This window comes from Doryrhamphus excisus, chromosome 1 (assembly GCF_030265055.1).
Source record: "Doryrhamphus excisus isolate RoL2022-K1 chromosome 1, RoL_Dexc_1.0, whole genome shotgun sequence".
Taxonomy (NCBI): domain Eukaryota; kingdom Metazoa; phylum Chordata; class Actinopteri; order Syngnathiformes; family Syngnathidae; genus Doryrhamphus; species Doryrhamphus excisus.
Window position 1 is genome coordinate 143248 of NC_080466.1, and position 12651 is coordinate 155898.

A 12651-nucleotide genomic window follows, 5' to 3' on the forward strand; every position below is an offset into this window, starting at 1 on the left:
CAAGCGCTTTGTTCACAGGGTGCTTTACATGACAGCACCCCGTGGAAATGTATATTAGACACATGAATAATGTACACTTCATGCACAATGGCACTGCTGCTGGAAGGGTTCACATAATGACAAGGCCGTTAAAATGAAAATGAAACCATAAATGAAGAGGAAGAACACGAAGCGAGCGGGGACATCCACTGAGGTTAAATAAAATGGAGGCTCTTTACCATTCATTGGGACCCATCCTCCGGTCAAAGACCCGCACTGATCCGTCGCCCAGACCGGCCACAATGAGCGAACGCTGGGAATCACACGACAGGCTGGTCACGCAGCTGTCTGCTCCCGTTGGGATGTCCTGATTCACACACACATGTACACACACACACATGTACACACACGTACACACACACACAGGAAGACATTGTATTATTGTGATATTTACCCGACAGTAACAAGAGTATCAATAACAATACAGCAGTTATGTGAGAAGTGGTCTTGGCCTTGGTTACAGTATCCTGTTTGGGCGGACGGCGTCCACCCGGTGAAACCCGTAAGCGGACCAGGACAGGTGGATAAGATGACAACAGGGCGCCGCCATTGTTCAGGAGACAGGAAACGGGGCCACAAGGTACTACTATTAATACTGCACTTCAAGCAATAAGGAAAAAGAAAGTAATCATTGACATAGTACAAGTTTCTGCATCATTTTTAATAAAAAAAAAAAAAAACAACTTTTATAATATCTTTCATCTTTCAGTGGTTTTCACTGGAAAAAGTTTGGACTCCCTCGTTGCATAATATTATATTATATATTAATAATAATAATATATGTTACAGTGGAACGTTGGTTTTTGTGCACTCTGTATTGGATGAAAATGATGTGTTGATTTTTCCACACGGTGGTCCAGTACGGCGACACCGTGACCAAACAGGGCACCCATGCATTGGTGAGGAACAGCAGTGGTCCTTGGACAGGTGGGACACTATAGACAGATTCCGGCCAGGGAATCCTTTGATCATCTTCATGTGTGGGTGGTTTATTTCTTCATAGAACGCACACAGAACGATGAACAACTCAAATCAGTCTCCTTTGTTCCCCCTAATGAGCGCCTCATCAGGATATGGTGCTAATTAGGGAGAAGAAGAGATTTTGGTTTTTGGGTGTTAAAGGAATTTATGTATTTTTTTATATCAAAGAAAGCTGCAAAAATATTGCAAGTGTCAGAACTGCAAAAAAGGAGGTAATTAGCAGTAATTAGCATTAGCAAAGTACAACGGTACTGTCTGTTATATTTAATGGAGACACACAACACCAAGTTTGGTGGACCCGTGTGTGGAATGATGTTTGCACCTGATGTTAGATGTTCTTTTACCCTTTGAGATGTATTTCACGTTGTTTTCTGCATATGAAACGATGATTATGTTCCATAAGTTCTGTCTGGAGCGGATGGATTGGATTTCCGTACATTTACGTTTCTTACTGATTCTGATTCTGAGGTCCTGCTGGCTTCATCAAGCCGTGACCTTCGATGCTCACCGGATGGGTTTGCAGGCGAGTGAGAAGTGGCCGAGATGAGGATGGAGTGCGGATGAGATCCTCCAGATGCCCCCAGTGGAGGACTTTAAGTACCTGGGGGTCAAACTGGTGCGGACTCTTCATCGGTCCATTGTGGTGCGGACGGAGATGAGCCGAAGGCAAAGCTCTCAGTTGACCAGTCGAGCTCCATTCCTACCCTCAGCGATGGTCATGAGCTTTGGGTGGCGACCAATAGAAGAAGATCGCAGGTACAAGCGGACCAAATTAGTTTTCCCCCATACGGTGACTGGGCTCTCCCTTCAGGTCAGGACGCCCCCTGGACGCCTCCCTGGGGAGGTGTTCAGGGCACGTTGGACAGGAAGGAGGCCTTGGGGAAGACCTTGGACATGTTGGAGAGACTATGTCTCTCAACTGGCCTGGGAAGACCACAGGATCCGAGTACCTCAGGAGCTAGAGTAGACGAAGCGGCTGGGGAAAAGAAAGCCTGGGCTTCCCTGCTTCGGGTATTACACCCGGCAACCCGAACCTGGGTAAGCCAGAGAAGATGGATGGGTGTGTAGAAAAAGATGAAACCTAGGTTACTCTGTAATTCCTTGAGAACTTCCAGGAGAATGACCGGCCAGCAGTTTTCTTATTCAGCTTTGTGCCGCCCTAGAAGACACCAAGAGGACTTCCACGTACCTGGACCTTCATCTCTCGGTCAGTGTCCCAGATTCGAATAATCCTAACGTCTCCAGACGTCATCAGGAGACCAGTTTCCTGCTCCCAGTCCACAACCATGCCTGCACCTTGAGAGAGGATGACACACTCGATATGGTCAACGCGCACAATTCTGCACAAAAAAAAACACAAAAGCTGCGATACAAAATGGCGGACAGCAAAACATGGATTGAATGAAACAACATTGATCACGATGCAAACAGAAATACATAAAAGTGTTGTTTACACACGTGAACTACAAACACATTCCACTGTTTTCATTTGAGAAGGTTCTGCTTTGCCAAACAATTCAATCTGTTGGCAAAAGCCCATGAAGGACCAGTCCATGATGCTGAGGTCCAACTGATGAAGACAACAACATGGATCAAAACTAACCTTGTTAATGATGCACCAGCTATGCATTGAAGCTTGTACTAATACACACATACTACACAGCCACGTAACGGGAGAACATCATATGCAGTGAATCATTTTATCCAACAAAACAGCAACGTGACAAACTTCACACTTAGTAGTACCACTTCCAACAGTACTAGTACCACTTCCAACAGTACTAGTACCACTTCCAACAGTACTAGTATCACTTCCCACAGTACTAGTATCACTTCCAACAGTACTAGTATCACTTCCAACAGTACTAGTACCACTTCCAACAGTACTAGTACCACTTCCAACAGTACTAGTATCACTTCCAACAGTACTAGTACCACTTCCGACAGTACTAGTACCACTTCCGACAGTACTAGTATCACTTCCAACAGTACTAGTATCACTTCCGACAGTACTAGTACCACTTCCGACAGTACTAGTACCACTTCCGACAGTACTAGTACCACTTCCGACAGTACTAGTACCACTTCCGACAGTACTAGTATCACTTCCGACAGTACTAGTATCACTTCCGACAGTACTAGTACCACTTCCGACAGTACTAGTACCACTTCCAACAGTACTAGTACCACTTCCAACAGTACTAGTACCACTTCCAACAGTACTAGTACCACTTCCAACAGTACTAGTACCACTTCCAACAGTACTAGTACCACTTCCAACAGTACTAGTACCGCTTCCAACAGTACTAGTACCGCTTCCAACAGTACTAGTACCACTTCCAACAGTACTAGTACCACTTCCAACAGTACTAGTATCACTTCCGACAGTACTAGTACCACTTCCGACAGTACTAGTACCACTTCCGACAGTACTAGTATCACTTCCGACAGTACTAGTACCACTTCCGACAGTACTAGTATCACTTCCGACAGTACTAGTACCACTTCCGACAGTACTAGTATCACTTCCGACAGTACTAGTACCACTTCCGACAGTACTAGTACCACTTCCAACAGTACTAGTACCACTTCCAACAGTACTAGTACCACTTCCAACAGTACTAGTACCACTTCCAACAGTACTAGTATCACTTCCAACAGTACTAGTATCACTTCCAACAGTACTAGTACCACTTCCAACAGTACTAGTATCACTTCCAACAGTACTAGTATCACTTCCAACAGTACTAGTATCACTTCCAACAGTACTAGTACCACTTCCAACAGTACTAGTACCGCTTCCAACAGTACTAGTACCGCTTCCAACAGTACTAGTACCACTTCCAACAGTACTAGTACCACTTCCAACAGTACTAGTATCACTTCCAACAGTACTAGTACCACTTCCAACAGTACTAGTACCACTTCCGACAGTACTAGTATCACTTCCGACAGTACTAGTACCACTTCCGACAGTACTAGTATCACTTCCGACAGTACTAGTACCACTTCCGACAGTACTAGTACCACTTCCGACAGTACTAGTACCACTTCCGACAGTACTAGTATCACTTCCGACAGTACTAGTACCACTTCCGACAGTACTAGTACCACTTCCGACAGTACTAGTATCACTTCCGACAGTACTAGTACCACTTCCGACAGTACTAGTATCACTTCCGACAGTACTAGTATCACTTCCGACAGTACTAGTACCACTTCCGACAGTACTAGTATCACTTCCAACAGTACTAGTACCACTTCCAACAGTACTAGTACCACTTCCAACAGTACTAGTACCACTTCCGACAGTACTAGTACCACTTCCAACAGTACTAGTATCACTTCCAACAGTACTAGTATCACTTCCAACAGTACTAGTATCACTTCCGACAGTACTAGTACCACTTCCGACAGTACTAGTATCACTTCCGACAGTACTAGTATCACTTCCAACAGTACTAGTACCACTTCCAACAGTACTAGTACCACTTCCAACAGTACTAGTACCACTTCCAACAGTACTAGTATCACTTCCAACAGTACTAGTACCACTTCCAACAGTACTAGTACCACTTCCAACAGTACTAGTATCTTTCCTCTAGCGTAGAAACTCAGCAAACAGCTTAATATTCTGGTATCCTGGAGTAAAGATGGGGTACTGTATGTACGTACGTTCTCACATTTAGTCTCATCTTTACTTCCAGACCAAACCATTCATGTAAACCAGGGCAGTCCATTTTGCACCGAGGGCCACTTACTGAAAACTGGGGGGGTCACTCAGATATTTAGCAAAAAAACTAAACAAACGCATCTCAGCTTTATGATATTGGTGAAAATTCTATAGCGTCAACTTCGGTCTTTTTTCCTCCATTTTTGTCGTTTTTAATTGATTTATTCCTGCACATGTTGGGGGGAATTTTGCCCATCATTCCCAATCCTTATGTGAAACACAAACATATTTATTTCCCTTTTCTGTGCATTCTAACACACAAAAACAAGTAATATGAGCAATGGACGTCATGGGAAATATGTATTTTGATGCTTAAACCCTCACACCCCCCCCCCCCCCCCCCCCCGCCCTCAAAACCGGCAACAGTGTTCCATTTACATGACGGACTTCTACATTAACGTAAGTGACAGCAATATTATTATTGTGGCAGCAAACAGCCAGAAGTATTTTTTATCCGGCGGACGAACACGACGCCTCGCCAGCGGTTCATCTCAGCGCCACTCATCGACAGAAGCGTGGAAGCGTGGATGCCTAGCTCTCTATTTCGCTACCAAGACTCAACGAGGCGTCCTTTGTTGTCAGCGGACTGGAAAACACGTCTTGTGCTGGAAGACACAGCCATCCCAAGGAGCGGGGGCCATTTTAAGTGTTGTCGCTGTGTATGCTGCTAACTGTGACGGCGGTCGCGTAAGAAGATCCTGGCCGATGAGGTGAAATCAACGTGCCGAGGAAAGACGTTTTAAATCATCAAAAATACGGCAAGGTACTGTAAGTATTCCAGGGCTGCACTTTGGACACCCCTAAGTAGACCTCATACATGCACGCAAAATATGATTTCTTTTGGATACGTCTTTTTCTATGAAGCCTCTTAGATGTTAATAAAGGTTTGGCACATCTAAAAGAACATTCATGAGCTCCTGCATCCTTCCTGTTATGATCACCACGGGGAGACGTCAGACTGACTGCAGAACCAAGGCTCTCCACAAACGCTGCCTCCGATGAGGCAAAGGAGAATCTATGGAACAACCCTTCTTCTTTTTTTTTTTTTTTTTTTAGTTCTTTCTCTTCCCTTCCACAAACTTTAGCTGTTGCAGTTATTGTGACTGTTGTATTTTTCATCTGTGCAACAAACCAAAACGTACCCCCCCCCCAAAGGCAAGACCATCTGTTCCAGCAGATTTGAGATCTGATGTCTGGCCACTCGGCCCCAGCTTTTCAGTGTCGCTTTTTGACACCTTAAATCAGGGGTGCTCATTAAGTCGATCGCGATCTACCGGTCGATCGCGGAGGTGGTACTGGTCGATCGCTGGTCGATCGCGGCGTGACATTAAAAAAATATCATCCCAGCATCAATGCCGTCACTTGATTGATATACAGGGCAGCCATTCAGATGACAACTGAATGTTGCCCTTCGGGCGACCAATCAAATCAAACAACGTCTCTAAGTGCAGCAGAACTTACGATGTCAGCCTATCATCCATCCCCGTTACTTGATTGACATACAGGACAACCAGTCAGATGACAACTGAATTTTGACCTTTAGGTCACCGCTCATGCGTAAACAACGATGCAAAGTGCTAAGCTAGTCGGCCAATTGCGTCAGATTTTAAGCCCTCGCTAAAGTTTATGGTCACTAAAATGAGTGAAGGAGCTGGACCAAGTAAAAAGGCAAAAACTGGACCAAGTAAAAAGGCAAAAAACATATCACTTCCATACGGAATGGGAGGTGGACTTTTTTTTCACAATGTCTTTTTCGAAGTGCGTTTGCCTGGCTAACCTGGCTATCCTGGCTAACCTGGCTATCCTGGCTAACCTGGCTATCCTGGCTAACCTGGCTATCCTGGCTATCCTGGCTAACCTGGCTATCCTGGCTAACCTGGCTAACCTGGCTATCAGCAGCTACTGTCCGGGACTATGCATCCCTGGCTGGTTCAATTCAGTGCAAGTCATCAAAGTAAACTCAGGTAATTACAAAAAATGTTAATAGTTAATTATGTGTGTTTTGCAATATTGGCTCATTTGGTTATGTAAGGTACATCAACATACATTGTACGTACAAATAATCCTCAATACATTTGACAATAAATAGATGTTTTGCATTTTTGTAGTGGGTAGATCATTTTGACTCGGTCATTTTAAAAGTAGCTCGCATGCTGAAAAAGTGGGAGCACCCCTGCCTTAAAGAAAACCATAAGGTCTTCTTCTACTGGTCACGTTGAGGGAGTACAATGGAAATATGGGAGGCACTCCAGCATAGAAAGCCAATACTTTCACATAACAACATCCTTTCCTGTCCACTTGACACCCATCATAGAACGGAGCACGCTTCATTTCCTGCTACCATGAGTCACTACCTCCTACCAGGAGTCATTTCCTCCTACCCTTTCCTTCCAATTTCCTCCGCAATCAATAACCATCTCTCAATCCCTGCACCGCTTTGTCACCACGCTAATGTGCGACAGAACCAGGCTTTCTGTCACTTTCTGCTTTCTGCATCCCAACACACTTATTTTGGCGACTTCCTGTTTTCCAGGTGGCAGTTCCTGTTCCCTGCTCTACGTGTCAGGCGTCTTAGTCTGGTGACTTGGGCAGAAGACGCCAGATTATTCTCTTGGTTGCTCCGGTCTGCTAGCTGGCTTCTCTGCTTCGAGGTTCTAAGTACGTATTTGTAGGCTTCCTCAAGTAGTGTACTTTGCATTGTACGCACAGTATGTCAAAATGCAGTACATTCAAATGACCCAAAATGGTGGGTCGGCATTGCAGACTTTTTAGCCTCAGTTTGAATTTTAGAAACACTAGTGAATTCAAGCGATAACTCATGGCAAAACAAGAAGGTGGCGTCCATGTTGCCGCCACATCGTCACTTTGCCAAAAATCATATCAATATTCAATGAAGGTAAAAGTAACCTTAACTGTTCATTTGTCTCTTTTATTCATCATTTCTAGGAATTCACAATTACTCTTGGCATGTAAAAATATAAAAACGTGTTTTGTGTGAACATTTTTGAGGCGCAAAGTCAACCGTTCCTGTTTCCAGGCGTTAGCAAACAGGCTACTAACAAGGACGGTTGGTGATAAAAATATATTCAAAACCCAGCTGGACTCACAGTCTATGCTAACATTATATGGCACGCTGACCGGAGGTTGCATGCAAACCGGGGCAACATTTTGGGGTAAGCTAGCTGAGCCAGGTTCCACCTTACATCATTGCCAGTTTCATTCAGTTTTGGATAAATGTGTATTAAAACTGATGGATATGAACTGATACATTGGTTAGCTTTAGTTCCAATCATATTTATGTTTCAAGAAAACGACCAACGAGGCAACCATTCCAATAAATCAAAGGCCTTGAATATTTTTTGCATTTCTCGTTTTCGTACGTTCATGACAGTCGGGGTCCAAAAAAACCCACCTAGCAGGGTTGCGGCGGCGTCATGGCTGCTCTCATGCTGCCTTCTTTTGGGAGTTGTGACTCAACAAAACGGAAGCATCCGGGAATGGCGTCTTTCTACTCCTCTCATCTATTCGTGTTGTCAGGAAATCCCAGCCCCCCTGCGGTTGCTTCAAATCCTCCCCTGTGACATCATCTGGCCGCTCAGGCATCGCAGCCTCGGTAATCAGGGCACGGGTGGGGGGGGGGGGGGGGATTACGTGTCGAAAAAGAAAAAAACACTTGACAGACGCGTGCTCAGTCAGCGACACATTGGCAGTCGCATGGGGGGCACTTTTGATGTTGGTTCAACTCCGAAGCAACGGGAAGAGAGGGGGTGTTCCTTTTGAAGCCGGCGGCTCCGTGATGAGGGAATGCGGGTTCTAGCGAGACGGATGGAGAGGAGATTCCGACACACAAAATAGGAGAAAAGCATTCATTCTATTATTCCTCCTTGAACGTTCCTTATTATCCATGATGTTCATCTCTGGATAATCCAGCTAAGTTCCTACGTTGTGCTGCAAGACCACCATTTGGTCCTTGCCTTTTGTTCCGTGTTTTATTGGGACGCCAAGCGTGGCCAACACACTCAAAGCAAAGTCACTAAATCATTCAGTGAGCAAGTAAAAAAAATAAAAATAGAATATCGGGACTGCGATACTGCCAGCCAATCACAAGGCACATATAGACAAACAACCATTCACACTAACAATTTAGAGTGGCCAATGAACCTAACATACATGTTTTCGGAATGTGGGGGGAAAACTCATGCATGCACGGAGATAACATGGAAACTCCACACAGAGATTCCCAAGCAGAGATTAGAACCCAGGTCTTCCCGATCTCCTGACAGCGTAGCCCATATGCTAACCACTCTACCACCGTGCGGCCCTTTATCAGATTCCTCTCATCAAAATGTTAATGCTTAACTCGTGATACTCTTCCTCATCGCTCGAGAACCCCCCCCCCCCCCATTATCATCATCACTTACAGCAGTATCTTGTCGGTATCGTATACCACTGTTATTACATAGATATATTTTTATCAAGGACTCTTCCACAGATACCACCATCTTTTTTTATATTCCCGCTATTCCCCTCATCATTAGCGGTGTTTGACGCCCCCCCCCCCCACACCCCCTGCTGCTCCCCCAAAGCATCGGCAAGAGTAAAAGTCCACAGCTTGTGGACTGTGACGGCGGACTCGCTGCCGCTACTACATGGTGGTTTAACGCCTACGCTTTGCATCAAACCACCAGCGACTGTTTCAGCCGTGACCCGCGCCAAAGTAAAACTAAACGCTCGACATTCCGCCTTGTCCGTGTCACTGGAACACTGGAACTCATTTACAGATACACACATACATTCTATTTATGTCTTTATTTCACGTTACTATTTGGAGTAATATAAATGACTAGGAGCTTGACTATAGGGGTGTTATTTCATGTCTACAAGGCTCTAATCATGTTAAAAAATGTATTTAGAAGGTTTTCTACGCTCCAAATACTCTCTGCATATGTACTTTGTGGAAATTCACTTATCATGGTCGGACTTGGCTCAAGTCTCCCTTCATTGGTTGCCTGTTCGTTTTAGGATTGATTTTAAGATTTTATTGTTTGTTTTTAAGGCGTTGAATGGGCTGGCCCCCAAATACATCTCGGACCTCATCCAAGTTTACTCTCCAGCGCGGTCACTGAGGTCCGAGGGCCAGCTCCAACTTGTGGTGCCCAAGACGAGACTTAAGACCAGGGGAGACCGAGCCTTTTCTGTGGTCGGCCCCAAACTATGGAACTCTCCCCCCTCCCAAGTAAAAAAGGCCCCCAATATCGAAAGCTTTAAGTCTCGTCTTAAAAGCCACTTTTATTCTCTGGCTTTTAACTCGTAGTGAGTCGTATGGTCCTAAGTCTTTTAGTTCTTTCTTTTTATTGTAATTGGTTCTATTTTTTATACTTTTATTGCTTTGTTTCTTGTTTTTAATATTTTAATATCTATTTTATTATTTTATTTTTTAAATGCTCTTTTAGTTTTGGATTATTACTTTTTATTTTTACTCGTCTGTGCAGCACTTTGGAAACTCTGTTTATAAAATGTGCTATATAAATAAAGTGGATTGGATTGGATTGGATAAACGAGGGATGACTGTATCACCCCCCCCCCTCAGTAGAGATGACTTCATCCTGCTCTTTTCAGGGTATTCAAGCTTGCGTTCTGCCTGAGATCAGCCTGAGATCAACCTGAGATCAGCCTGAGATCAGCCTGAGATCAGCCTGAGATCAGCCTGAGATCAGCCCGCCCCAAGAATGGCATCAACACATCCTGCTTATGTAAGCAGGATGCGCGTTGCCTGGTTCAACTTGGATCTGAGACTCGAACATGAAAACACGTCCTCGTCTTCCTCCTGCCATGGCATCTACAGTCATTTCATGAAGATATATTTCTATTCTTTTGGCATTCATATTTGTGTTCCACTGCTTTCTCTGAAGACGAGGGGCTTTGCTCCCTCTTTATCTGCAGCGATGGGCTCGTACTCGTACTCGCAAACACTGAAGCTCATTAAAGCCTTCCCACGTCTCCTCTCCCTCTCTTCGTTTCATCCCGTTTGCTTTGATAAGGTCCTCCAGGACTCCAGCATCAAGCCTTCCCAGGATTGCCGGGGACTTTCCCAGCATGCACGTTCAGCTGAGATGACGTTGTTGAGGCGTTCGCTCGGACTTTGCCGCCGCGGCATTGATGGTAACGTTCTACCACCGGGCTGGCGTCCACAAGGGCAAAGGGACCAGGACCATTAAGAATAACCGACATGAACATGAGCTGCCCTAACGGAGGTGGAGAGAAGGGGAACCCTAATTCTCTAATCATCTTCATAATCCCCAACGAGGAAGACGTGCCTCAGCTTCATAGTCAGCACTTTTTAAAGACCACATGATGATGGCGATGCTCCACATTCTTGGCTAGCAGTCACTGTAACGTAGAACGTATAGCAGGTGTGGCCTACTCATCCAATATCTATACATCGTTTCAATTCAACATTTAAGTGGGGGGGGGGGGGGGTTGTTTATTTGGTGACAAGCACCTGGCAACAATAATTCATCCACTTGCTCAAACGGAATGTTCCATTGCATACCGGACTGACTGATGTGACAAACACTCTGGAGCAATTTATAATACGGAAATATAGATATAGATATTTATTTCATATAGATATTTGGCACCACGCAGGCTTTTGGTCCAGTCTTCATAGATCCAAACCCTGAAGGTTCTGAAGTTGTTGCTTGGCAACTCAGATTTTTCAATACAGAATTAAGGTCTGGCTCGGCTACTAGCGTATTCATTCCTGCTTGTTCTTGAGCCCCCCCCCCCTCAAGAATGTACCACCACGCAGTCCCACCACGGCCACCCCCCCTCTGAATGTGAGGTAAAAACCACTTGGTTGTGAGTCTTCCCCGCTCTTCAACAAGACCTTGATGTTAGCTTCAGCAAACTCCACAGTGCCAATGTGAAGAAATGACCAGACAGCAGAAACAAAAGATGGACGTAGAGACGAGGGTCTCTGAAGGCTGAAAACACAAAAGCTCTCCTATTTTCACTGATGCGACCAAAACAAGCTAGAACTAGCTTGTGGTGAGCGTGATTGCCAATTCATGCTGTGGACTTATGGAACGTATATATTACATTATATTACATTGTACATATTATATTTGTACAACTCAGCTTTTTCCTCTTACGCAACTTATAGACCGGAATGTTCCGGTACTCGATCAATCAAAGCAAATCAAAGCTTCAGGTTAATCACCTGAGAAAAGAATCATTACTTGCAGCTTCAGGTCAACTGTTGAAGTCATCTCATCTCCCCTGGATGACTTGAGGAGAAATCTTCCACTTAAAGAAACATTTGCTCCCCTTTTTGACAAACTCTGCTTCTACTGTTCCAGTGATGTTCCAGTGATGTTCCAGTGATGTTCCAGTGATGTTCCAGTGATGCTCCAGTGATGCTCCACTGATGTTCCAGTGATGTTCCAGCGATGTTCCAGTGATGTTCCAGCGATGTTCCAGCGATGTTCCAGCGATGTTCCAGCGATGTTCCAGCGATGTTCCAGCGATGTTCCAGCGATGTTCCAGCGATGTTCCAGCGATGTTCCAGCGATGTTCCAGTGATGCTCCAGTGATGTTCCACTGATGTTCCAGTGATGTTCCACTGATGTTCCAGTGATGTTCCACTGATGTTCCAGTGATGTTCCAGTGATGTTCCAGTGATGTTCCAGTGATGTTCCAGTGATGCTCCAGTGATGCTCCACTGATGCTCCACTGATGTTCCAGTGATGCTCCACTGATGTTCCAGTGATGTTCCACTGATGTTCCACTGATGTTCCAGTGATGTTCCAGTGATGTTCCAGTGATGTTCCAGTGATGCTCCACTGATGTTCCACTGATGTTTCACTGATGTTTCACTGATGTTTCACTGATGTTCC

At 44.9% G+C, this 12651-nt stretch overlaps 1 protein-coding gene across 5 annotated transcripts in view; it reads right to left on the bottom strand.

The window, feature by feature from the left end:
- rptor (regulatory associated protein of MTOR, complex 1) overlaps positions 1–12651 on the bottom strand; it is a 130779-nt gene that overhangs the window by 3228 nt on the left and 114900 nt on the right. For all 5 annotated transcript variants that reach the window (XM_058073778.1, XM_058073705.1, XM_058073456.1 and 2 more), the window contains 2 exons: positions 2210–2316; positions 219–346 (listed from right to left, as the gene is read on the bottom strand). In XM_058073778.1, the coding sequence (XP_057929761.1) occupies positions 219–346; positions 2210–2316 (235 nt within the window). The remainder of the gene's footprint in view (positions 1–218; positions 347–2209; positions 2317–12651) is intronic.